Here is a 25,578-nt window from a genome sequence, read left to right on the forward strand (position 1 = left end):
TTTAAACAAAAAGGAGAATTTATTACCTAACAAGAAGTCTGCAAGTAGATAAGCTCTAAAGTTGGTTAATTCAGCAGCCCACAACATCCAAGAATTCAGATTCCTTCCATATCTCCATTATGACGCTCTTGGATCATCTTCAAGCTAGCTGTCCTGATGATTGCAAAATGGCTGTTGTAGTTCCAGGTGTCACATCCAGGTGTGACAACTTTCAGCAGAAGTTTTTTCTCCTTGTATCTCTTTAAAGAGAAAAAGAAAAAAAAAATCTTTCCTCATGACTTATTTCCCCGCCTTAAACCAGACACAGGCAAGTAAGAACAGGAACACCGTGACTACTTTAGGTCGATAAAGATTTATCCCTCAACTCAGTTTAGATCACACTCCCCAAACACAGTTTCACAGGGGAGAGTGTTTACCTAAATAAAATTGTGATTCTGTATGAAAGGAAGAAGGAGGGAAGTAATCTACTACAGCTATCATCCCTGTTTTTACAGTGCAGCAACTGAGGTACAGAAAATTAGATGACTTGTGGAAATCACAGGGTCTGTCAGTGGTAGATCTAGGAATTAAGCCAGATCTCTTTCACTCACTCCTAAGCCATGCTCCTAATCACAGCACTCTTCAGCCTCTGGGGACCATAAAAACTTGTGGAGGGCTCGATGGTGGCTGCAGTAGACCTGAAGATGTTAACACAGCTTTCCCACTCCACCTCCCATAAAAACCTTTGAGGTAACCACATTAGTTTAGATCTCCAAAGAAGATTAGGGGAATTTAAAGACACGGTATTAAATCTGGGTTCCTACTTTCAGGAAGTTTATAATTTAATTGTTTCTGCAAAAAATGAGCAAAAAGAAAACAGCAGATGGCATTTATGGAAGACGTAATTGATTATAGCAGTGAATCAGTGCAAAGGGACCTCTTAAAAGTATGTTTGAGGGCCGGCCGGGTGGTGCAGCCGTTAAGTGCTCACGTTCTGCTTCTTGGTGGCCCAGGGTTCGCTGGTTCAGATCCCAGGTGTGGACATGGCACCACTTGGCAAGCCATGCTGTGGTAGGCGTCCCACATAGAAAGTAGAGGAAGATGGGCACGGGCTCGGGGCCAGTCTTCCCCCAAAACAGACAAACAGAAAGTATGTTTGATTCAGGAAGGTTTTATGAGGTAAGGATTTCAAAACCACACTTTGAAGGAAAAGGCAACCTAATGAAAGAGTAAAATATGCATCAAGGAAAAGATGATCAAAAGAAACTGCACACAGTGGTTTCTCTTCAGAATGCCTTCAGCAACTCTTGCATCCCACTGGGACTTCGGAGTTTTCCTTTCAGTGTGTGTTTCAAGTTTTTTATTTTTTATCATGTGAGATGATTCTAGTCACTTGTACAGACACGTCCCTATTAAACACTCACAATGTGCAAGGTGCTCATATATTTATTTCGTTTATGTCTTTTCTTATAGGTCAGATGTCCTGTAATCCTTCCTTTGGCGGCATCGGAAAGGGCCATTTAATGAGGGAAGTAGATGCCTTGGATGGCCTGTGTTGTCGAATCTGTGACCAGTCTGGTGTACATTACAAAGTATTAAACCGGCGTAAGGGACCAGCTGTTTGGGGTCTGAGAGCTCAAATTGATAGGAAACTCTATAAGCAGAACATGCAGGTAAGAATAGGGCATGAAAACAGGAGAGATTATAGTGGTTGTTTAACTGTTATGTTTCAACTTGGGTTCTTTTTTGACAGAAAGAAATCCTAAACACGCCACTGCTTACTGTTCAGGAGGGAGCTGTAGAAGATCTTATTCTTACAGAGCCAGAGCCTGAGCACACTGGGAAATGCCGTGTCCATGGTGTTGTTTTGGGTGTGTACTGGTTATAGATGATAATAATGTGTCAAACTCCATGTGAGAAATTTATTTTAGAGCAAAGTATGGCGATATTTTGCTTATTCGAGGAAATTGTTGTGTTTTCTCTTTATGGATAAGAAAAATTGTATGAAAAAATCATATTTCTCTTTTCATTTTGATCTTCATGAAGCTCAGTCAAATTCTGAGCTCATCTGTACCATCTTAGTGTAGGATTTTATGGCCTACACAGTTGTGTCTTTTTCTCCTGGTCTTTCTGTTGTAATTTGTATTTTTCCTAGTTATGACTTTAAATTTTTAAAATGTATATTTTATAAGATTATTATATTTTTATTTATGTATTAATTTTTTAATCAAAATAACATATGCATGTAATTTTTTTTAAAAATCAAATAGAATTTAAAAGTTTGTATGGAAAAACAATTCTCTCTCTCTCTAGACTTAACCACTTCAACTTTCTTAGTTGTCACTTTGGATATATAGCTCCCTATTTTTAACAGTATGCTTATGCTTTTACTCCCTAAATTATCAGTCTTGGACATTATCTATTAACTTTTTGTTATGGTAGCTCTTTTTTAATTTCCTACTTTCTTGCCCTCTGTCCTTCCAATAAAATTATACTGTAAATTTCGGTTGATAGTATTTACATTATTATGATTATTTAAGTATTGTTCACTGCAGATCCAAGCAGAATGTTATGTTTGTTTCCTTTCATATACCTCTTTACTTTGTCTTGGGTTAATCATTACTTTATTTTTTTATTTGCTTATTTTACCGGTTCAACTTTTTCATCAGAAAAAACTATTGTTTTCTCAATACTCAAATAATCTATCAATTCTGGTTTTTCCTTTGGTGCTTCCGTCTCACAGACATCACCTTTCACGCCCCTCAGACGCCTGTGCTGTAGTCGGGACAGTTGCTCTCCAGGCCGTCTACACAGGTGTCATTTTGAAATTTCCTTTCACCACGTGGCTGTGTTACGTCCCCCCTTGTCTCCCTGGACTTCAGACTGTTTCTTTCTTATCACCTCATCTTGTTGGAGCACATCTTCCAGTAGCTTCCTAAGCTTCATGACAGGTAGATTTTCCGAGTCCCTACATATCTAAAAATGTATTCTTCTCCCATTAGACTTCACTCTTAATTTGGTGAAGAATAGGATTCTAGTTTAAATCCTTTTTTCCTGAGAATTTTGACAGTCTTACTCCACTATCTTTTAGTTTCCAGTTTTGCTGTTAAGAAGCTCAGTGCATACTGATTTAAATTTTTTTGTATATGAGATATTTTTTCTTTCTGAAATCTTCTAGGATCTTGTATTTGTCTCCGGTGTTCTAAAATTTTAAAATGATGTCCCTCAATGTGGTCTTTGTTCATACATCGTGGTAGGGTACCAGGTGTTCGCTTTCAATCTAGAAATCTTTGTCCTTGGTTTCTGGAGTGGTTTCTTCTATTATTTCTGCATGCTCTCTTTCTCTCACTTCTGTCCCTTCTTGGATTGGTCATCTAGGTTTCTTCTATTTTTATTGTTTGTCATGTTGCCATGCTTTCTTAGGAGATTTCCTTAACTTTATTGTCCAAATCCTTATAATGAATTTTTAAAATTTATGTTTTCCTTTATAAACAGTGTCCTTTTTTTCTGATTGTTTATTTTTCTTAGCATCTTGTTCTTGGTTTCTGAATTTGATGTTTTCTCTAATCTGTATAAGGATTGTAATTATCGATTTTGAAGTTTCTTTCTGATCTGTGTATTGTTTTCTCCAGATTTCTTTATTCTGTTGCTTCTTTGGGCTGCTCCCTTTCACGTAGAGGGCTTTCTTCAAGTGTCTGGGGAACTTTGGTTGTCAGTTCAGATTTTAAAATGAGGCCCTAAAACACTGATTGGAAGATTTGTGTGTGCAGTTAGTATTATTGCTTGGCTGACTCTGTGGTCTGGTGATTAGGGATTGAGCTGGCTTTTTGTTGGGGAACTCCCAAATGGCGATGTCTGTTAGTTCTCAGGAGAAGAATCAGCTTTCTGGCTAGGGGACTAATATGGCTGCCTGCGAGCATTCTGGGAACAAAATGGCAAGAGGAGCTGTGCTAAAGAATGTCACTATTTAAAATACAGATCTTGACCTAATTTCCCTGTTTTAAAGTTAATTTTTGTTATAGATTTGTTAGTTTTTTTGAATGGGGAGTACATACACATGGTAAACAGTTTAAAGGAGACAAAAGAATACAGGGTGAAAACGTGGTTTCTATCTCTTCTTGTCCCCCAGCCAACCAGTTTTCTTTTGCAAGAGCATTTCTAGTTTCTTGTGTAGTCTCTCTACCTATGCATATATATGTGTCTTCAGGTGTACATATCGTATATATATTTTAAATTTTTGTCACATAGTAGTAGTATGTTATGTGCACTGTCCTGTACTTTCCCCCCCCCACTTAATCTGTGTTTGCTTTGCTTTTGGAGCTATGTTTCTTTTTTTAAAGTTTGTGTTTTTGTTCTGGTGATTACGTTATAATAACTATGATTTATATAATATGCTTTATCTTCTGTTTCTTCTGTGTTTATTGACTTCCCTCTACAAACAATAACTAAATTAGTTTTATTTTCATTTCCTTTTCTCTCCAGATTTAATGATTATATTATTGTTATTAATGTAGGCTTTTATACCTTTAAATTACTTATGCTTCTGTTACTTAATTTAGTATCTTTAAATGCTGATTTTTGAACCTGTCTATATCTTATAGGCCCAAAGATATGATTTTTTTTTTTTTGAGGACAAATAGCCCTGAGCTAACTACTGCCAATCCTCCTCTTTTTGCTGAGGAAGACTGACCCTGAGCTAACATCCATGCCCATTTTCCTCTACTTTATCCATGGGACGCCTACCACAGCATGGCTTTTGCTAAGCCCTGCCATGTCTGCACCCGGGATCCGAACTGGCAAACCCCAGGTCACCGAGAAGCAGAACATGCGAACTTAACCACTGAGCCACCGGGCCAGCCCCTTCTCTTCTGATTCTTGAGTTACCACCACCTCCCCTCTGCTAGATCAGAGTTATCAATCTTCCAACCACTTTCTGTCTTCCAAAAATATTTTGAAATTTCTCATCTTTTGACAGGTTCTTTTCCGTTACTTGTCTCCGTGATTTTATATGTCTTTTGTTCCTTTATTTTATTTTCTTGGAGTTTCAAGAGGGAGAAGAAATCATGTGAGGTAGTCTGTTGTATTTAGCAAGAAGTCTAAAATTAATTAATTAAAAAAATTAACTGACATTAACTTTTCCATGCTGATATGACTTTAGGAACATGTGAATTGGTGCTAACATATTATGTTCTCCCTCCCAGCTTTCTTGAATTCTTGCAATTGATAACATATGGCCTTCTTATTCATTTAAAATTCTTAAGTTTCTAAAGACAAAGTTTTTCTGTAGTTCTAATGTAAAATAGTCACATTCCACTTTGATCTATGGTAACAATTAGAAGACGATTTTACTCTCTTTCCTAAATCGTTTAGTGGATGGAAGCACAGTGTTTGCGGAGAGTGTGATTCTGACTACTGGGACCTTTCTGAGAGGCGTGATGGTCATTGGATTGGAGATGCACCCGGCAGGACGCCTAGGGGATCAGCCTTCCATAGGGTTGGCTCAGACTCTGGAGAGGTTGGGGTTTGTGGTGGGAAGACTGAAGACCGGGACTCCACCCCGAATTGCCAAAGAGTCCATTAATTTCAGCATTCTAAACAAGCAGACACCAGATAATCCACCCACACCGTTCAGCTTTATCCATGAGACAGTGTGGATTAAGGTAAGATAATTTATGATAATCTGCCTTTACAGCTGATATTGGTTGTTCACAGCAACATATAGCCTAACCATTTCTTTCTCTTTTTTTTGGTAGCAATTCTCTTTACATCACTATTGCTTAGGGTCCAAAAAAAGTGATCTTTAAAGGATTAGCTAATTTGGCTAATTTGGTGTTTCCCCATAAGTTCTTAAATTTCATTACTTTGATAACTGCCTATTTGAACTTTTTGAAACAATTTCAGACCTACAGAAGAGTTGCAAGACTATTAAAACAAACTCTTATAAACCATTGAAATTCACCCATTGTTAATATCTTCCCATATTTCTCTCTCTATATAGAGACATATATAGATGTGTATGTTTAGTGTTTGTTTAAAACAGTAATACATTTCTTATTTTTTTCCTGAATCATTTGAGAGTAAGTTGCAGAGATCATGACCCTTTACCTCTAAATATTCAGTGTGTCTCTCAACTAAGCACAAAGACATCCTCCTATATAACCTCAACACAGTGATGAAATTCAGGGAATTTAACACTGATACAGTGCTGTTACCTAATATAGAGTCTATGGTCAGATTTTGCTGATTGTCTCCATATGGTTCTTTTTTTTTTTTGAGGAAGATTAGCCCTGAGCTAACATCTGCTGCCAATCCTCCTCTTTTTACTGAAGAAGACTGGCCCTGAGCTAACATCCGTGCCCATCTTTCTCTGCTTTATATGTGGGACGCCTGCCACAGCATGGCCTGACAAGCAGTGCATAGGTCCACACTCAGGAGCTGAGCTGGCAAACCCTGGGCCACCGAAGTGGAACGTGCGTGCTTAACTGCTGCGCCACCGGGCTGGCCCCCTGATATGGTTCTTAATAGCAACTTGGTTTTTTTCCTATCTAGGATGATATGCTGCATTTAATTGTCATTTCTCTTTAATCTGGAACAGTTCCTCAGTCTTTCATGATACTGATACTTTTGAATAGTACAGGCTACTTGTGCCTATCTTTTGAATTAAAAAAATGTATATTGTGTGTTTAGAATTGAGGACTAATAATTGATGGTCCTAGTTTTCTGCTGAGTGTTATCCTAATGAGTGGCTCTAAATAGTCTGTTATTTTGAGCAAGTCACTTTTATATTTTTGCTTTGGTAAAATGTAAATTGTGATGATATTTTCTTAGTGTGTATATTTTTAGACTTTTTAAAAATAAACTTTCAAATTACAGAAAGTAGAAAAAATGGTCTAATAAATGTGTCCATCACCCAGGTTCAAGAAATAACATTTTTTGGCATTCTTGTTTCATCTTTCCTCAACATTTTCTTCTTGCTGAGTTTTAGAGCAACAATCCCAGACATCACATCATTTCACTTATAAATACTTTGGTATATGTCTTTAACAGATAAGAACTTTGTAAAAAATCAAACACAATACCATTATCACCCAGCAAAACATATTTTCTTAACATTCTCTGATACTCAGTGTTTAGTTTTCCCTAGTTGTTTTTTGCAGTTGTTTTAAAATGTTTATTTAAAATGTTTACAGTTTATTTAAAATGTTTTTTTATAATTGTTTTATTTGAACCAGGAACCAAAATAAGGTCTACACATTGCATTGGATGATGTGTCTTATAACAGTTTTTTTTTTTTTCTGTTTTTGACGTTTATATGTGGAAGAAAACTGAGTCATTTGTTCCCTAGAATTTCCTACATTCTAGATTGGTCTGATTTCATCCGTCTGGTGCCTTAAACATGTTCCTCCATCCTCTATATTTCCTGTAAACTGGTGGATCTAGAGGCTTAAATTTAGATTCATATTTTGGGTTGTTTTGACAATACTTCATAAGTAGTCTTTGGCATTATGCATAGATTTAATGTCTATGAAAGTAAGTGCATATCATGTGTGCAGTTTATTTGACTAAGAGGCAAACTAACAGAGAAGCAAAACAGTTCTGTGACTAGTCCTGTGTCTCAGCCAGAAGATCAGCTGCCGTGTTACTTGACTCACACCAACCCTAGAGTGGATGAGATTGTCCTTCAGAACCTTCACCTTAATAGTCACGTTAAGGAAACTACAAGAGGACCCCGGTAAGGGCAAAATATCAGTGCTTAGTTATTTTAAGGGGTGATGTCAATGCTCTTTTCTTTCATTAATTTTTTTTATTTCAATGTCCTGTTCTAGATACTGTCCCTCCATTGAATCAAAGGTTTTGCGTTTTCCAAACCGTCTGCATCAGGTTTGGTTGGAACCTGAAGGATTGGATTCTGGCCTCATCTACCCACAAGGGTTATCTGTGACGCTACCAGCTGAACTACAAGAGAAAATGATCACATGCATCAGAGGCTTGGAGAAAGCTAAAATGGTGCAGCCAGGTAAAGGGAATCACAGCTGCCTTTCACTGTGAGCTCAGCGTCAGTTCAGCAGACAGGAGGCCTCAGTTACCCTCACGGTTAGAGCTTCCGAAGACAAAGCGCAACATCTGTGCATTTAAAATAGTGTTCATTTTTGAAGAACATTTAATGATAATCTTTGCTTCTCTGCCTTGAAGCAAACCAGCTCTGTTTTTATTTATTCTGCATCATTTATTCTTTGCTCAGGCTATGGTGTTCAATATGATTACTTAGACCCCCGTCAGATCACTCCTTCTCTTGAGACACATTTGGTGCAACGGCTCTTCTTTGCTGGACAGATAAATGGCACTACTGGTTACGAGGAAGCTGCAGCTCAAGTAAGAGGTTGTTCGAATGTTAGAAACAGAAAGGGACTATTGAACTGCTGTACCTCTTAGTGTCTGTTATAGTAACTGATAGATCTTAGGTACAACTCAACTGGAACAGAAGACTTACTTCCCTTTCAAGATCATATGGAAATGGCTACTGTATGCAATAGGATTTAAAAAACACTTGTGGCCTTATTACTCTTTTCTGAACTCATGGATCTAAAAAAATATAGATTTATTGTACTGCCCCTGAAATTAAAAAAAAAAGAAAATGTAGTCCTTTTAACATAACTTTATTGAAAATTATATTATTATTCCTTTTAAGTGGGAAGTTGTGTTATTGTTACATCTAAGTGGGGAAAGGCTAGAAAAGTCTTACAGGTGGATTTTTTAAAAAGATTAGCCCACCTAGGCTTATTGGGAATATCAGATATTGTTGAAAACAAAGTGGTACATTACTCATATTCTGTTTCTGAATAAGGATCACATTTTCTGTCTCTATGCTATCCCTTCTGGGCAGTGCCTGCTCTCTTGGTGCCCCATGCTGTTTTTTCCAGGTAGTGTTCTGAATAAGAAAGCCCTTTGTTTACTTCACAATAGTGCTCTAAACATTTCAGTCTTCTTGTAGGGTGTGATAGCTGGAATCAATGCAAGTCTTCGGGTCAGACGCCAGCCTCCTTTTATCATTAGCCGAACAGAAGGCTACATAGGAGTCTTGATTGACGACCTCACCACACTGGGCACCAATGAACCATACCGTATGTTCACCAGCCGAGCTGAGTTCCGTTTGTCACTGCGCCCCGATAATGCTGACAGCAGGCTCACATTCCGAGGTCAGTCTTCATGAAGTCCGGCAGCCAGGTTTATTCTTCTGTGACACCTCTCTCATTCTGCTCTTTTCCTCCCTCTTCTAGGGTATAAGGAAGCTGGCTGTGTGTCCCAACAAAGATATGAAAGAGCTTCTTGGATGAAGTCTTCTTTAGAAGAAGGCATTTCTGTGCTAAAATCCATTGAGTTTTCAAGTTCTAAATGGAAAAAGTTAATTCCAGAGGCTTCAATAAGTGTTAGTAAAAGTCTGCCTCTCAGGTAGGCATTTTTAATATAAACCTTTCTCACTTTTTACAGAAAATAAGATCATTTCAGAAAGACATTACCTAAAGATGCCCTACTTACACATTTTAAATGAATGTAGCTTACTTTTGGCTTGTTTTCAGAATCCTTTAGATGTAACTTATCTCTTTACACAGTATTAAAAATATATATGATTCTAAATTATTATTTTTATTTTTTATATAATTTCTCTGTGGCCTCCATTGAGTTCTGACTTCCCCAAGATTTAGAGGGTACAAACCAAGAAATATTTCTTTGATCAGCCTGGAGCAATTAGAATGGTCTCATCTTGTCTGTGAGCTCCAGCAAGGAAACCTCTTTGGTTAAACAGAGTGTTATAAAGTCTTTGGACTTACTTCAGGAGTACCTTCCTACATTTTAGGGATTTTTTGGTTTTTGTTTTTATCATTCTGGTTATATGGACTTTGAGTCTAAGGGACATTAATGGAGAGCTTTTTGCTTTACAGATATGTTCCTAAGGACCTTGCGTAGTTCAAAATCTGCATATTTCAGCACTGATTTTTCCCATTAAAAAAAAGTAAGCTGTGCTCACCTTGGCCAGCACAGACACTAAAATTGGAACAATACGGAGAAGATTGGCATGGTTCCTGTGCAAGGAAGACTTGCAGATTCATGAAGCATTCCATATTTTTGATGTACACCTGAAATTTATTCAATGTTAAAAATCAATGTTATTTCAATTAAAAAAGGTTTTTTTTTTTAAGTGTGCCAGTTGAGGGAGGGGAGTTGCTCAGACGGCATCAACCTACACTTGTAGCTTAGAAGCACAGATCTTGCAGCTGTATCTCCCGTGTATATTTCTTTTTTTTAACCTGTTTCCCTTGTGAGGATTTTGTAGATTAAAGGTATACCCATTTTAATGCTGCTTTTTATTATCTAATCTTGCCAAATGCACTCTCCTTAATTAACAGCCTAGCATAATATGTCCTTGTTTTCTTTCATCCATCATGGTGTTTTATTGTTTACAACTTCTGTTCCCAAGTTTTTACTTTCATGGAAATTTCCCAAAGCACTGGCACCACTGTTAGAGGCTATTAAGCAGATTTTTAATGATAGTAACAGTAAGTATTAAAGAACCTGCATAGTAATCACCCAGACTTGGGGACCTCATTCACAGGAATGACAGCCTGATTCACAAATAAGGATGGCGGAGATACTTGTTTACCACCTAAGTGGCCTTGAGAGATAGCAGTAGTATATACATGGTTTATAGTCACTCAATTTTCCAGCTATTTGTTTGTTTTAAATTTAGGAGGGTTCACAGTGTTTCCAACTTCGCACAAAGAATTTATAACATTATGCTTTGTTTTGATCAAATGTTGTACTATTTCAAATTTATTTAATTACAATTTGCATTAAATGTGACTAATTGTATTGAGATCATAGTGAGAGCAGTAGAAGTTTTCAACAAGGTTTTAATGGAATTACTTTGGTAAAAATATAAAACTGAGAGTCTCCTTTTTCATATATTTATGCATTAATTAGCATTTTAGCCATTTTGTGAAGGTGATTTTTTTTTAAGTAATTTGGCCAAATGCTTTCCTTTTTAATTCAGGTACCTTTCCCTTCAAGAGGGAACAGTGTCCCAGTCCCCATATTTGATTACAGCAGAGTATTTACAGTGTAACATTCAGCCTCCCAACATGAACTCACTTTATCAATGCCTAGATATATAAAGCTAAAAAGGTAGAAGATTGGCCAAAATGCATTTATTGCATACATGCCAGGCTCTGTACTAAGCACTAAGTTGAACAAGACTTTGAGCAGGTTTTTTTTTTTTGAAGATTGGCCCTAAGCTAACATCTGTTGCCAGTCTTCCTCTTTTTTTCTTCCTTTTCTCCCCAAAGCCCCAGTACATAGTTGTATATCCTAGTTGTGGGTCATTCTAGCTCCTCTATGTGGGGTGCTGCCACAGCATGGCTTGATGAGCAGCATGTAGGTCCACGCTCAGAATCCAAACTGGTGAACCCCAGGCCACTGAAGCAGAGCACGTGAACTTAACCACTTAGCCACAGGGCTGGCCCCTTGAGCAGGCATTTTAACAAAAGAGATACAGAGTGCATGTGCATGCATTTTCCTTTCAGGATTATAGGGAAATGCATTGATGTGTTAGATGGCTCAGACATTGTCTCTTGTGTTCTGCTGAAGTGTACGGACTTGTCCTTTCTGTGCCAGAGCTCTGGGCTCTGAGGCTTAGGCTTGATTCAAAGCAGGTCTTGAAGTTTGGACCTAAGAACAGCTCCAAGCCTTGTAAATAAATTATTTAAATTTTTTTAAAAGTTAGGTGGTCAAGGGCTGTCTGTGAGGTCACTATCCTCCTGGATTCTAGGGTAACTAGTTAGTTAGTCATTAGAAGGTCTACCCCATTATGTTCTATAATTTCTGAAAGGACAGCCATTTCTGTTTTGGAGCTTAGGGTTATATGGTTTCATTGCAGCTTATCTGATGAAGTCTCTGTAATTAGTTGACCTAATTTGTCTCTTGGAGCACAACAAAGTGACCAGTTCCTTATAGGGAGGGAATTTCTGGACTTCTAGAGCCAGAAAAGATGAGTCAAGCATCTGCAAAGGGTGATAATGCATGACTGTGATAATAGAAGGAGCTATAGAGGTTGCTGGGAGGCCTGGGAAGACTCAGCACTCCTGGATGGGCAGATCTGACTTTCTGTTGAGTTGATAATTAATTGGTTTAATTGATTTTGGGTGGACAGAATTTTTCAAAAAAGCAAGCTATTGTAAGAGGGAAAGATTGGGGCCAGCCTGGTGGCATAGTGGTTGAGTTTGGTGCACTCCACTTCAGTGGCCCAGGTTTGTGGCTTCAGATCCCAGGTGCCAGCCTACACACTGCTCATCAAGCCACACTGTGGCAGTGACCCACATACAAAATAGAGGAAGCCTGGCACAGATGTTAGCTCAGGCACAACCTTCCTAGAGCAAAGAAGGGAAGATTGGCAACAGATATTAGTTCAAGCCAATCTTCCTCACCAAAAAAAAGAAAGATCCAAGTTAGTAAATAAAAATAAAATGAATTAAGGCAGTAAATGTAGGAAAACTATATACATCAGTGAGGCCTTGTGAGACCCAAACAAAATGAGAGGGAAACTGCAGAATATTTTGCAATCTTGAAACAAGCAGGAGATCTCCTTCACAGGACATGGACTTAACATGGCTTAGATGTAAATACTTAAGAGAATTCGATTAAACCCTTGTTATCAGAGGACACTCTGTCTTTACAAGAAAGGGAGGACAAATGGGTTATAGCAATCAAAGCTTTACCAACCACTAGTTTCTCACGATAAAGGAAGGGAGTTGGGGAGAATCACACACTAAGCTCATTGAGGTCCCCCTGTGTTGCAGATGCTGCTGCATTTGCTCATTGGACTTGGAAAGAACTAGGGGTATCTTTTGATATTATTTATTCTGAGATTTAGTATTGTTTCCCAGGAATCTTCTTTTAATTTGCCTTATATGGACCCAAATGTTAATGAAACTTGTGTGTATTTACAGAGCTCTGGATGTTCTGAAGTATGAGGAAGTTGACATGGAGGTGCTGGCCAAGGCTATTCCAGAGCCCTTGAAGAAGTACACTGAATGTAGAGAGCTAGCTAAAAGACTGAAAATAGAAGGTAGGAAATACTTTTTTACTTAAGATGCCTATATGCTCTTATATGTGGACATTACGAATGGACAGCAGATCCAATAAGAGCCCTATGTCAAGAAAAGCCATTATTACCATAGGACCAGCATAGTCTTAGGCTCTGTGCTACTCAAAATGGGGTTCCCAGGCTAACAGCATTGCAACATGTGGGAGCTTGTTAGGAATGCAGAATCTCAGGCTCCACCATGGACCCACTGAGTAAGTATCTGCATTTTAACAAGATCCCCAGGGGATTTGTGTGCACATTTCAAGTTTGGGAAGTGCTACTGGAGAGTTCTCCTTTAGATAAAAAAACTTATTTTTTTCCCTTGAGCTTCCTTTTTACATTTTCCCCATCTAATGTCCTAATAATGAGAAAAATAATACTGTCTTTGGCTTTGACAAAATAGTGGAATACTCTACCATTAACAAATACTCTGTATCAGGCAAAGAAATCCAGAGTCTGTCCCTGTACATTATAACACTTGGTGTGCTCTCATACTCTGGATCAGTGTATTGACCATCAAATCCACAGATGACTTTTGTAGTTGCTCTGCCTTTTTTTAGTTTTTCATTATGAAAAGTCTCAAGCATAAACAAAAAATACTGAGAATAATATCAGCTTCTGCATTTTGACAGATTTTTTCCTGAGGTAGGGAACTATGTGGAGAAAAAGGCAGGGAACAGAATGAGATGGGGAAAAGGGTAGTAAAAGTTGGAAGATGTTGTACTGTTCAAACAGGAAAGGACTTCAGTTCCTTGAGGACCGGTGAAGATGGTAAGAGTGCTGCATTCCTTCTAGAAGCAGCATTTTCTTTGAACTCCAGAGAGGTCTGTCACATTTCTCTGCTTTGGCTGTATATATAGGATGACCCAAGTACTACTTACCATCCCAGAATGCAAGCTAACAAAAGTCTACCAACAAAAGGAACTCACCGAAATCCTAGAATCATTCTTTCAAATGACCAGACACTAGTAGTATGCTAATGTATAAGAAGTAATGTTGACCTTTTATTTCAACATTCTGATTTCTCTGTTGAGTAAAATTTACCTGATTGAACATTTAGGCTGTTAGCCCCTGGGAAAAGGTGATTAAATTCTGTATTTTAAACTTGGTTTGCAATTTTGCTTTGTCTGATAAATCACTAGGTTCAGGTTAGAATAAAGAATAGTTATCTTTAGAGAGTGATGTCAGCATCATGGCAGAGTAAGCTCTTCCCTTAGTCTCTCCCTGCTAAGTTACAATAAAACAGACATTCATTACCAACAGAAGATTCCCTACAAAGCACAGTAGGACATCTGAGAGATCCACACAGCCATACATCTGAAGGTGGGGCTACTTCATCCCCAGGAAACAGTGGAAGGAGGTGAGCAGATCTCCTCCTCAGTAGCAGCAATGAAGGTAACAGGTCCTCACACAGCAGCTGGTGCACAAATGGCAGAAGAGGCAGGGGAGCAGGCAGGCCTGCACATGAATGCTTTTGCTTTCAGAGTGGCAGACCAGCCTGTAGGAATACTCCACACAGAGTGGTATGGCTCAGCCACCATGTGGGCGTCCCCATGAAGTGCAGCAGCCCAGGCAAACGGTCCATCAGCACAGAGTGGACCAGCAAACGTGTGAAAGAAGGCACCCCACCCCTCCCCACCTAGTGAACAACTCACCCAGTCCCCAGCCAAGGCAGCAGATTTGCACCAGAGCACCTCCATGTGCATGTGTGACCCACCAAGTGGCTGCAGCCAGCAGGCAAACACAGACAAGCACTGTCAGCACAACTTCCAGCAGATGCAGCAGCTTCAGAAAACAGCTCCTGCCCCTCCCCACCAGTGGTGGCAGGTGGAATCTGTGGCCTGATAACTACCACTGTGTGCCAGCAAAGGATCACTTCATCAGACACAATGAAGAAATTCATTAATGCTCCAGAGCAGAAGGAAAATGACAAGTCTCCAGAAACCAATCCTGAAGTCACAGAAATTTACAATCTAAATGACAGAGAATTCAAAATAGTTCTCATAAAGAAACTCAACAAGTTTGAAGAAAACTCAGACAGACAGTTCAATGAACTCAGGAATATAACTAATGAGCAGAGGAATTCTTCACCAAAGAGACTGAAAATCTAAAAAAAACCCAACAAATTCAGGGGATGAAGAACACAATGAATAAGATTTTTAAAAATCTAGAAACCTTAAAAAACAGCTGCTGATATGGAGGACAGAATTAGTAATTTAGAGAACAGAAACATAGAAATGCTTCAGGTGGAGAAGGAGAGAGAACTACAACTAAAAAAAATGAAGAAACTCTTTGAGAAATATCCGACTCAGTTAGGAAATGCAACATAAAGATTATACATATTCCAGTGGGAGAAAGAAGCAGAGAGCTTGTTCAATAGAACTCCTCATTACATCACAGCAAAAAGACCTTCTCCAAGGCATATATTAGTAAAACTGACAAAAGTCCATGACAAAGAAAAAATACTAAGGATAGCAAGGCAGAAGAAAATAACCTACAAAGGAACCCCTATCAGGCTCTCAAGTGGATTTCTCAGCAGAAACCTTACAGGCTAGGAGAGAATGGAATGATATTCAAAATTGTGAAAGACAAAAACTTGTGGGCAAGAATACTCTATCCAGGAAAACTATCTTTCAGATATGATGGAGAAATAAAAGCTTTCCCAGATAAACAAAAGTTGAGGGAGTTCCTCACCACTAGACCTCCCTACAAGAAATGATCAAGAATGCCCTCATACCTGAAACTAAAGGGCAAAGATTTACAAAGCCTTGAGCAAGGAGATAAACAGACAGACAAAATAAAAAAATTGCAGCTCTCTATCAGAACAGTTTAGCAAACAATTACATAAAAGGGAAGGAAAACATCAAAAATAACTATAAACATTTTAATCACAACACAAAACAATAATTTTTGACAAAAATAACTTAGAAGGGGAAGAGGAAAGGGATGGAACCTGTTTAGGCTAATGGAGATAAGAGGCTATCAGAAAATGAGCTCTTATTTTTGAGATCTTTTATACAAATGTCATGGTAACCACTAAACAAAAAATCAGACCAGAGACATGAATCATAAATACTGAGAAAACCATCACAGAAAACCACCAAATTGAAATAGCAGTCAGAAATACAAAGGAAGAGAAACAAGCAAAATACAAAACAACCAGAAAACGAACAATAAAATGGCATTATTAAGCCTTCATATATCAGTAATCACTCTAACTGTAAATGTATTGAATTCTCCAATCAAAACACACAGAATGGCTGGATGGATTAAAAAACAAGACCAACAATATGCTGCCTCCAGGAAACACATCTCAGCTCTAAAGACAAACACAGGCTCACAGTGAAGGGAAGAAAGACGGTACTCCAAGCAAATGGCAAACAGAAGAAACCAGGTATAGCTATACTTCTATCACACAAAGCAGGCTTCAAGATAAAAAAGGCAGGGAGAGACCAGGAAGGGCAGTATATAATGATGAAAGGGACATTCCACCAAGAAAACATAACACTTATAAATATATATGCACCTAACACAGGAGCACCCAAGTATATAAAGCAACTATTAACAGACCTAAAGGGAGAAATTAACAGCAACACAATAATAGAAGGGAACCTCAGCACCCCACTTACATCAATGGATAGATCAGACAGACAGAAAGTCAGCAGGGAAATAGTGGACTTAAATGAACCACCTGAGCAGATGGACTTAATAGATATATATATAGAACATTCCATCGAAAAACAGCAGAATACACATTCTTCTCAAGTGCACATGGATCATTCTCAAAGATAGACCATATGTTGGGGAAGAAGGGACGTCTCAATAAACTTAAGAAGATTGAAATCATATCTAGCATCTTTTCTGACCACAATGCTATGAAACTAGAAATCAACTACAGGAAAAAGCCTGGGAAAGTCACAAATATGTGGAGACTAAACAACATGCTACTGAACAGCCATTGGATCAATTAAGAAATCAAAGGAGAAATAAAAAAATACCTGGAGACAAATGAAAATGAGAATACATCATACCAACTCTCATGGGATATAGCAGAAGCAGTTCTAAGAGGGCACTTCATAGTGGAACAGGCCCATCTCAACAAACAAGAATAATCTCAAATAAGTAAAATTTAAACTACACCTAAAAGAACTAGAAAAATAAGAACAAACAAAGCCCAAAGCCAGAAGAAGGAGAGAAATAATAAAAATTACAGCAGAAATAAATGAAATAGAGACCAAAAAAAAACAGTAGAAAGGATCAATGAAACTAAGAGCTGGTTCTTTGAGAAGATAAACAAAACTGAAAAACCCTTAACAAGACTCACTGAGAAAAAAAGAGAGAAGTCTCAAATATATAAAATTAGAAATGAAAGAGAAGTTACAACAGATACCGCAGAAATACAAAGGACTATATCAAAATGCTATGAAAAACTACATGCCCACAAATTGGATAACCTAGAAGAAATGGATAAATTCTTAGACTCATACAATCTCCCAAAACTGAACCAAGAGGAAATATAGAATCTGAATAGACGAATCACAAGACATCAAAACAGTAATGAAAAATCTCCCAAAAAATAAAAGTCCAGGACCAGACAGCTTCTCTGGAGAATTCTACCAAACATTCAAAGAAGATTTAAGACCTACCCTTCTCAAACTATTCCAATGAATTGAAGAAGATGGAATGATCCTAACTCATTCTATGAGGCCAACATCACCCTGATACCAAAACCAGACAAGGACAACACAGAGAAGGAAAATCACAGGCCAATACACTGATGAACATAGATGCAAAAGTTCTCAACAAAATATTGGCAAACTGAATCCAGTAATACATTAAAAGGATCATACACCATATCAAGTGGGATTTATATCAGGGACACAGGGATGGTTCAACATCTGCAAATCAATCAATGTGCTACGTCACATTAACAAATGGAGGAACAAAAATCACAGATCATCTCAATAGATGGCAGAGAGAGCATTTGAGAAGTTCCAACATCCATGTATGGTAAAAACTCTCAATAGAATGGGTATAGAAGGAAAGCACCTCAACATAATAAAGGCCATATATGACAAACCCATAGCCAACATCATACTCAACCGGGAAACCCTGAAAACCATCCCTCTGAGAACAGGAACAACACAAGGATGCCCTCTCTCACCACTACTATTCAACATAGTACTGGAGGTTTGGGCCAGAGCAATTAGGCAAGAAAAAGAAAAGGAATCCAAACTGGAAAGGAAGAATTGAAACTCTCACTTTGCAAACAACATGATTCTATATATAGAAAACCCTAAAGAATCCACCAGAAAACTATTAGAAATAATCAACAACTACAGCAAAGTTACAGGGTACAAAATCAACTTACAAAAATCAGTTGCATTTATATACAGTAATGACAAACTGGCAGAAAGAGAAGAATACAATCCTATTTACAATCACAACAAAAGAATAAAATATCTAGGAATAAATTTAACCAAAGAGGTAAAAGACCTATACAATGAAAGCTATAAGACATTATTGAAAGAAATCAAAGATGAAATAAAGAAATGGAAAGATACTCCATGCACATAGATTGGAAGAATAAACATAATTAAAATGTCCATATGATCTAAAGCAATCTACAGATTCAGTGCCCTTCCAATCAGAATCCCAGTGACATTCTTCACAGAAATGGAACAAAGAATCCTAAAATTTATATGGAACAACAAAAGACCCCGAATAGCCAAAGCAATCCTGAGAAAAAAGAACAGGGCTGGAGGCATCACAATCCCTGAGTTCAAAATATACTACAAAGCTACAGTAATCAAAACAGCATGGTACTAGCACAAAAACAGACACACAGATCAGTGGAATGGAATTGAAAGCCCAGAAATAAACCTACACATTGATGGACAGCTAGTCTTTGACAGAGGAGCCAAGAACATACAATGGAGAAAGGAAAGTCTTTTCAATAAATGGTGTTGGGAAAACTGGACAGCCACATACAAAGGAATGAAAGTAGATCATTCTCTTACACCATGCACAAAAGTTAACTCAAAATGGATGCAAGACTTGAAAGTAAGACCTGAAACCATAAAACTCCTAGAAGAAAACATATGCAGTGCACTCTTTGACATCAGTGATAGCAGCATGTTTTCGAATACCATGTCTTCTCAGGCATGGGAAACAAAAGAAAAACAAAAAATTGGGACTACATCAGACTTCAGAGCTTCTGCAATGCAAAGGAAACCATGAAAAAAACAAAAAGACAACCCACCAACTAGGAGAAAATATTTCCAAATCATATTTCTGACAAGGGGTTAACCAAAATATAGAAAGAACTCTTAGAACTCAACAACAGGAAAACAACCTGATCAAAAAATGGGCAGAGGAGGGGCTGGCCCCGTGGCCCAGTGGTTAAGTTCGCGCGCTCCGCTGCAGGCGGCCCAGTGTTTCGTTGGTTCGAATCCTGGGCGCGGACATGGCACTGCTCATCAGACCACGCTGAGGCAGCGTCCCACATGCCACAACTAGAAGGACCCACAACGAAGAATATACAACTATGTACCGGGGGGCTTTGGGGAGAAAAAGGAAAAAAATAAAATCTTTAAAAAAAAAAAAAAATGGGCAGAGGATATAAACAGATACTTTTCCAAAGAAGATGCACAGATGACCAACAGGCACATAAAAAGATGTTCAACATCACTAATTATTAGGGAAATGCAAATCAAAACTACAATGAGATATCACCTCATTCATCAGAATGGCTATAATCACCAAGACTAAAAATAACAAATGTTGGAGAGGATGTGGAGAAATGGGAACCCTCATACACTGCTGGTGGGAGTGCAGACTGGTGCAGCCACTATGGAAAACAGTATGGAGATTTCTCAAAAAATTAGAAATAGAAATACAATACGACTCATCTATCCCACTACTGGGTATTTATCCAAAGAAATTGAAATTAACAATTGAGAGTGACATACTCACCCCTATGTTCACTGCAGCATTATTCACAATAGCCAAGACATGGAAGCAACCCAAGTGCCCATCGACTGATGAATGGATAAAGAAGATGTGATATATACACACAATAGAATATGACTCAGCCTTTAAAAAAAGACAAAATCATCCCGTTTGCAACAACATGGATGGACTCAAGGGTATGATGTTAAGCAAAATAAGGCAGACAGAGATAGACAAACACCATATGATTTCACTCATTTGTGGAAGATAAACACACAGATAAAAAGATTAGTGGTTTCCAGGGTGGAAGGGGGTTGGGGGGTGGGCAAAAGGGGTGAAGGGGCACATATATTGTGATGGACTATTAGTGAGGAGCACAATGCAGTCTATAAAGAAACTGATAAATAATAATGTACAACTGAAATTACACAATGTTATAAACCATTATGACCTCAATAAAATAAATGGGGAAAAAAAGAATTACCGTCTTTAACTTGTTTGTAGGAATCCTTGACTTCAGCCATGGAATAGCTACTTTTTTGCCTTGTTCTTTAAAGACTCTGGCACATATAAAGACTCTAATTTATATTCATGGCTTAAAAGAAATCCCACTAGGTTAAAATACAACACATATCAGTAGTTTTCAAATCACTCTTCCTCTCCTCCTCTGCATTACACATCCACTTCTCGACATGTTTCTCGGGGACAGAAATCAATTTCAGATTCTTCTTTGTATTCTCTCTCATGTTTTGCTATATACATATTTGAAAGATTAAGTAATATACCTTTAACATATACATTATCTCCTCATTTATATTCCATGATCCCCTGAAGAGTCTATGCATGAGTCATAAAATAGTATTACAATTTATTGTCCTAATTTGTTATATTACAGTGTTGTATTAAGCCCTTTACATGCATTATTTCGTTTGAGACTTAGAACTGTCCTGTGTGGCATTATTGTCTTAATTTTACAGATAAGTGGTCACTTGCCCAAGATCACACAATTGGTTAGTGGCAGAGCTGAAACTTAAACCTGCCTGGTCTAACTGCAGGGCCCGTGCACTCCTAATTATCCTTTGTTGCCATAAAGACTATCAGAAGTCATCCGGATCAGCTCGTAAACATCTAGATAAAGAAGCCGAGGCTCAGAAGGAAATGACGTGCTCGTGGTCAGAGGGTAATTTGCTGGGAGAGCCAGGCTCAGAGCTGAGGTTCTTCTGGCTGCCAGTCAAGTGATGGAAGCAGATGCAACCAAAACTTGAGGGAAGGCTTGTTTTCTTGAACGGGACAGAATGCCCACCTCAATTTAGGTTTCAAAATGGGTTCTGAATTTATTTTTCTAAGAACATAATGCTTTAATTACAAAATAATTGCAGAATTATCTAACTTACCTTCTGAGTGAAACTTTAGTTGAATTATTTAAATTATCATCTGAGAAGCTCTGCTTTTTTAAATTATAGCTTTATATAGACACAATTCAGAAAACTTTTCTAGAAGAAACATCCTGTCTTTAGGACTTAACATTCAAACTGACAGCCTATTGAGGGAAATGCTCCACCAAAATTTGCACTGAGGGAAAGCAGTTTCTTTTTTTACCTTTAATTTTCCAGATTTTTGAAATGAAAAAGACATGCAATAAACTACCAGACAGAATGTTGTAGTTAATATGCAAGATACCACCTCTCTTCAATGTTAGCCTCAATTTCCTCATCTGTGGAAGGGAACACCTGCCCCACCTGTCTCATGCTGTTGGGATAAGTGGAAATGATATAAATATGCAAAAGCTCTTTATAAATTGGAAAAAACTATAAAAATATAAGTTGTTAAAATAATCTGAGTATCATAATGTAATTAATTTTGTTCACCAGCCACTTATGAATCAGTATTATTCCATCAGCAACAAGAAATAAAGGAAGTTCAGCGAAATGAAGCTCTCCAACTGCCAGAAGACCTAGATTATTTGACTCTCAGGGATGTGTCTCTGTCCTATGAAGTTCGAGAAAAGCTACAGTTCAGTCGCCCACTGACGGTAAGAAAACAGATAGTGGATAGGAACAGGTTATAAATAAAGAGACAGTGGTTTAATTCTTTAAAGCTGGATTACAGTGGCCACATAACTAACGTTTTATTTCATCATAAAAAACTTAACCTCTTATTTTCATATATCTCTTTGTATCCCACAGATGTTGGCATGTTTTCAAGAGATGAAAAAGCTTAGTCTAAATAAATAACTAGAAGTCAAGAATTGGGTTGATTATAATTATCTTCTCGTCTCAACCATGTGCTGAACCATCAGTGCAGACTAGTGTATATGCATGACTTAAACCACTTTAGGTTAAAATATGATGCATATCAGTGGTTTTCAAATCTCTTCTTGGATCTCTCCCTAGGGGTTCCATTGTGTTGCCTTGGGAGCTACTAAGGGAAAGAGGGGAGCCAAAGAGGTCCCCACTCCATGCTTCAGCCTCAGATTTGTGTGTGTGTGCACATGCACACACGGCACATCTGTAAACATCTGTAAAAATGTTCGTTATATAGTATTGGACTATAATAACAAATATTTAAAGACTGATAAGCTATATTTATTGATTCTGAGATGCACATTTTAACATCTCAAACTAAGTTGTATCTTAAAAATTGATGGTGTATTATAGTTTGGTGGGCAGTGTTTTGTTTGTTTAGTAGTGGTTCATAAAATAAAGGGGCATTTAACAAAAATATGTTTTGTAAAAAATTTTTGAAAAAAATGATTTTTATTAAAAGGAAGAGTGATTTCATCAATATAACATGGTGTTCTTAGCAATAGTCATCATGGAAACCAGGCAAACAGGCCTTAAATTTTATAATTCTCTCTATATATCCTATTCATTTTGGGTTATGTTTTTATGTATAGTCATAGGCTACATTGCCTGACATGATGGCCACTAGCCAAATGTTACCATTTACGTTAATTAAAATTAAATAAAATAAAAATTCAGCTCTTCAGTCATAGCAGCCACATATGGCTAGTGGCTACTGTATTGGACAAGTGCATTATTATAGTGCAAATGTTATAGAAAATTCCATCATCACAGAGAGTTCAATTGGACAGCGCTGGTCATCAGAGTTCATCTGTTAGTTATGTGATCTTGGACAAGTCATTTACATCTCTGAGCCTCAGTTTCCCCAGTTTGCAAAATATTAGTAATAATCACATTTCCTTTATCTACTTTATAGTTATTTTGAAGATACATTGTGATGATAGTTTTGAAAATATTTTATAAACTATAATATATAGATTGTTAATAGGAGGAAAATAGATTTGATTTGATTTGACATAGCTCACTCATGTTTCTCTTGTGGTTTCAATTCTTAGATTGGGGCTGCGAGTCGTATTCCAGGAGTGACACCTGCTGCTCTCATCAATCTGCTCAGATTTGTGAAGACCACTCAGCAAAAACAGGCAGCTGTGAATGAATTGTCCAGAACTGATCAGTGCTTATGTGATACAGACAAACTTGAAGAGAGACAGTAATAGCTTTCTATTCATAGAAGACTTTTAGTCAATACAAGAGTATAGATAGGAGATAAGTATTTATATTTAGCACCCATTAAAATAACCTTATTAGGTTACTGTGGGTTTGTCATGAATTTATGAAGAGGACAGAGATTATAATTGTGCTTTTTTGTGTATCTGAAAAAATAGTTATAAACTCTTACTTCATACTCTTTCTCAGGTGCTCTAATACAGCGAGCCTATTTATATGACTTTGTAAAGTGTTCATCAAAGAGAGATATAGTGGCCGTAAAACTAAACCTGAAAAAAAAAATCTCAGCTTGCAGATTTGCCTGTTCATAAGGACTTTGTCCACTAAATGTACCAAATTAAAAGTTGTATCTTTCAACTCGTTTTGAAAGTTAGGTGTCTTCTGCTTGGTTCTGCTAGGTTAGGAGGCAGTTTCACAGCCCTCAAATTCTTAGGGCTAAAAATCTGAGACTATACAAAATCATCCAGAATTATTCATCAGTGCAGACTTTCTAATACTGATTTCCAATATTAGAAAGTAGTATGTAGGATGAAAGTTGACTTCTAAGATTTCTGCAGGAAATCCTCATCAATAAGTGTCTTTGGACATTAATGAAAACTCTATAAAATCAATAGATTGGAAATCATACTTTCCTATCATCTATAATGTGGAAAACTTTTTGGTACCCTTGTTAAGAGAGAATAAAGGTTGTTACTTTATATCATACAAAATTTTTCTTACGAAACTGTCATGGCCACAATTTCTTAACATTGAAGACAAATCCTGAGTAACTGTTGACTAGTGTTTCCCTGGTTTTGAGTCAGAATTGACAGAAAAAATCAGAAAGGTGCTGGCAGTCCTCTTGCTCTCCCTCGTCAATGAAATTTGGTTACAAGGGTTAGGGTAGGATGACCAGCTGGGCTCCTCAGTCACCTCAACCTTTCTGGATAGACTAGAAGATGAATATGGTCGTGTGTGCCAGAGGGCCCTACTTGTCCCTAGAAATATCAACTTGGATCTCTGGTATCAGCCTAGGGAGAAGCTCCCATGTCAGGTTCAGGCCACAGCTGGTACTTAAGACAATTCCAAAGGCCTCGAAGTCACTTTGGCTACAAATCTATGTGTTAAGCCTGATTATGGGTGTGTGGCAGCCAAATATCTCATTGTTATAATCATATATGGCCATTTGTATGTAGCTCAGTTTTCATGGATTTATTTGAGCTAATTTTAGTCTTTCCATAAAGCAGTCAATATCAGTAGCAAGTAAAAAGTATTTGTAATACTGGATCATTTAGCAGTGATGAATTCTTTTTGATACTTGATTTAGTAATTTCAAAAAGTGGTAACTTTTCTTTTAGTTATTATGGCTATTTCTTGGCAGAATTCTTACTACAGAAGCAATATTGATTACAATACTATATTGTACTTTTAAAAAGAAGGTATTTTGTGCCACCTGCTTAGCACTAGAAAGGAAATCACTGTTTTTTAAACTTTTTTTTTCTTGTTAAATACAGGAGTAAAAGCAGTGAATGGGGTGCTTACTGAATAGAAAAATTTATCTTGAAGCAGAAAGTTCCTAAATGCTTTGGAAGGTTCTTGACAGCTGTGTAATTTGGGCCTAGTGACACTACACATATAAAGAAATTTAAGTTTTATAATGCAATTGCGTTACAACAATAACTGTCTCACTGAAAAATGTTTGATGGAAAACATTCGTTTTAGGTTCTGTCATTTAGTTTAGGATGTGAAACGTCTTTAAATCTACAATTTAAAATATGTTAACTTGGGGCTGGCCTGGTGGTATAGTGGTTGGGTTCGGCCATTCTGCTTTGGCGGCCCAGGGTTTGTGGGTTCAGATCCTGGGCATGGACCTACACACTGTTCAACAAGCCATGCTGTGGTGGCATCCCATATACAAAGCAGAGCGAAGGTTGGCACAGATGTTAGCTCAGGGACAATCTTCCTCACCAAAAAAACATAAAAATAAAAAATAAATATTAA

The 25,578-nt window shown here is 37.5% G+C and overlaps 1 protein-coding gene, 2 long non-coding RNA genes and 1 other non-coding gene across 7 annotated transcripts in view; 2 read left to right on the plus strand and 2 right to left on the minus strand.

Annotated features, from left to right (window-relative positions):
• On the minus strand, positions 1-23,518 carry LOC106782172 (uncharacterized). Its single transcript, XR_001379048.3, has 2 exons — positions 23,397-23,518; positions 1-239 (listed from the first exon to the last, which is right to left on the minus strand). It is a non-coding gene; the product is annotated as an uncharacterized lncRNA (long non-coding RNA).
• MTO1 (mitochondrial tRNA translation optimization 1) overlaps positions 1-25,578 on the plus strand; it is a 29,143-nt gene extending 3,565 nt beyond the window's left edge. Inside the window, exons 2-13 of one of the 4 annotated variants that reach the window (XR_011422536.1) lie at positions 1,453-1,652; positions 1,733-1,850; positions 5,350-5,639; positions 7,599-7,711; positions 7,806-7,996; positions 8,222-8,352; positions 8,972-9,176; positions 9,258-9,429; positions 9,921-10,319; positions 12,981-13,099; positions 21,940-22,100; positions 23,427-25,578. Coding sequence is in view for 1 of the 4 variants with exons in the window: in XM_023650652.2 (XP_023506420.1) it covers positions 1,453-1,652; positions 1,733-1,850; positions 5,350-5,639; positions 7,599-7,711; positions 7,806-7,996; positions 8,222-8,352; positions 8,972-9,176; positions 9,258-9,429; positions 12,981-13,099; positions 21,940-22,100; positions 23,427-23,585 (1,859 nt within the window). In the remaining 3 variants the exon portion in view is untranslated. The remainder of the gene's footprint in view (positions 1-1,452; positions 1,653-1,732; positions 1,851-5,349; positions 5,640-7,598; positions 7,712-7,805; positions 7,997-8,221; positions 8,353-8,971; positions 9,177-9,257; positions 9,430-9,920; positions 10,320-12,980; positions 13,100-21,939; positions 22,101-23,426) is intronic. The other 3 variants (XR_011422537.1, XR_002810819.2, XM_023650652.2) reach the window with 3 other exon arrangements.
• LOC138915975 (uncharacterized) lies at positions 8,621-10,116 on the minus strand. Its single transcript, XR_011422538.1, has 2 exons — positions 10,007-10,116; positions 8,621-9,368 (listed from the first exon to the last, which is right to left on the minus strand). It is a non-coding gene; the product is annotated as an uncharacterized lncRNA (long non-coding RNA).
• Positions 9,999-10,106, plus strand: LOC111775515 (U6 spliceosomal RNA). The gene has a single exon (XR_002811222.1). It is a non-coding gene; the product is annotated as a U6 spliceosomal RNA (small nuclear RNA).

Source organism: Equus caballus, chromosome 10, assembly GCF_041296265.1.
Source record: "Equus caballus isolate H_3958 breed thoroughbred chromosome 10, TB-T2T, whole genome shotgun sequence".
NCBI lineage: Eukaryota > Metazoa > Chordata > Mammalia > Perissodactyla > Equidae > Equus > Equus caballus.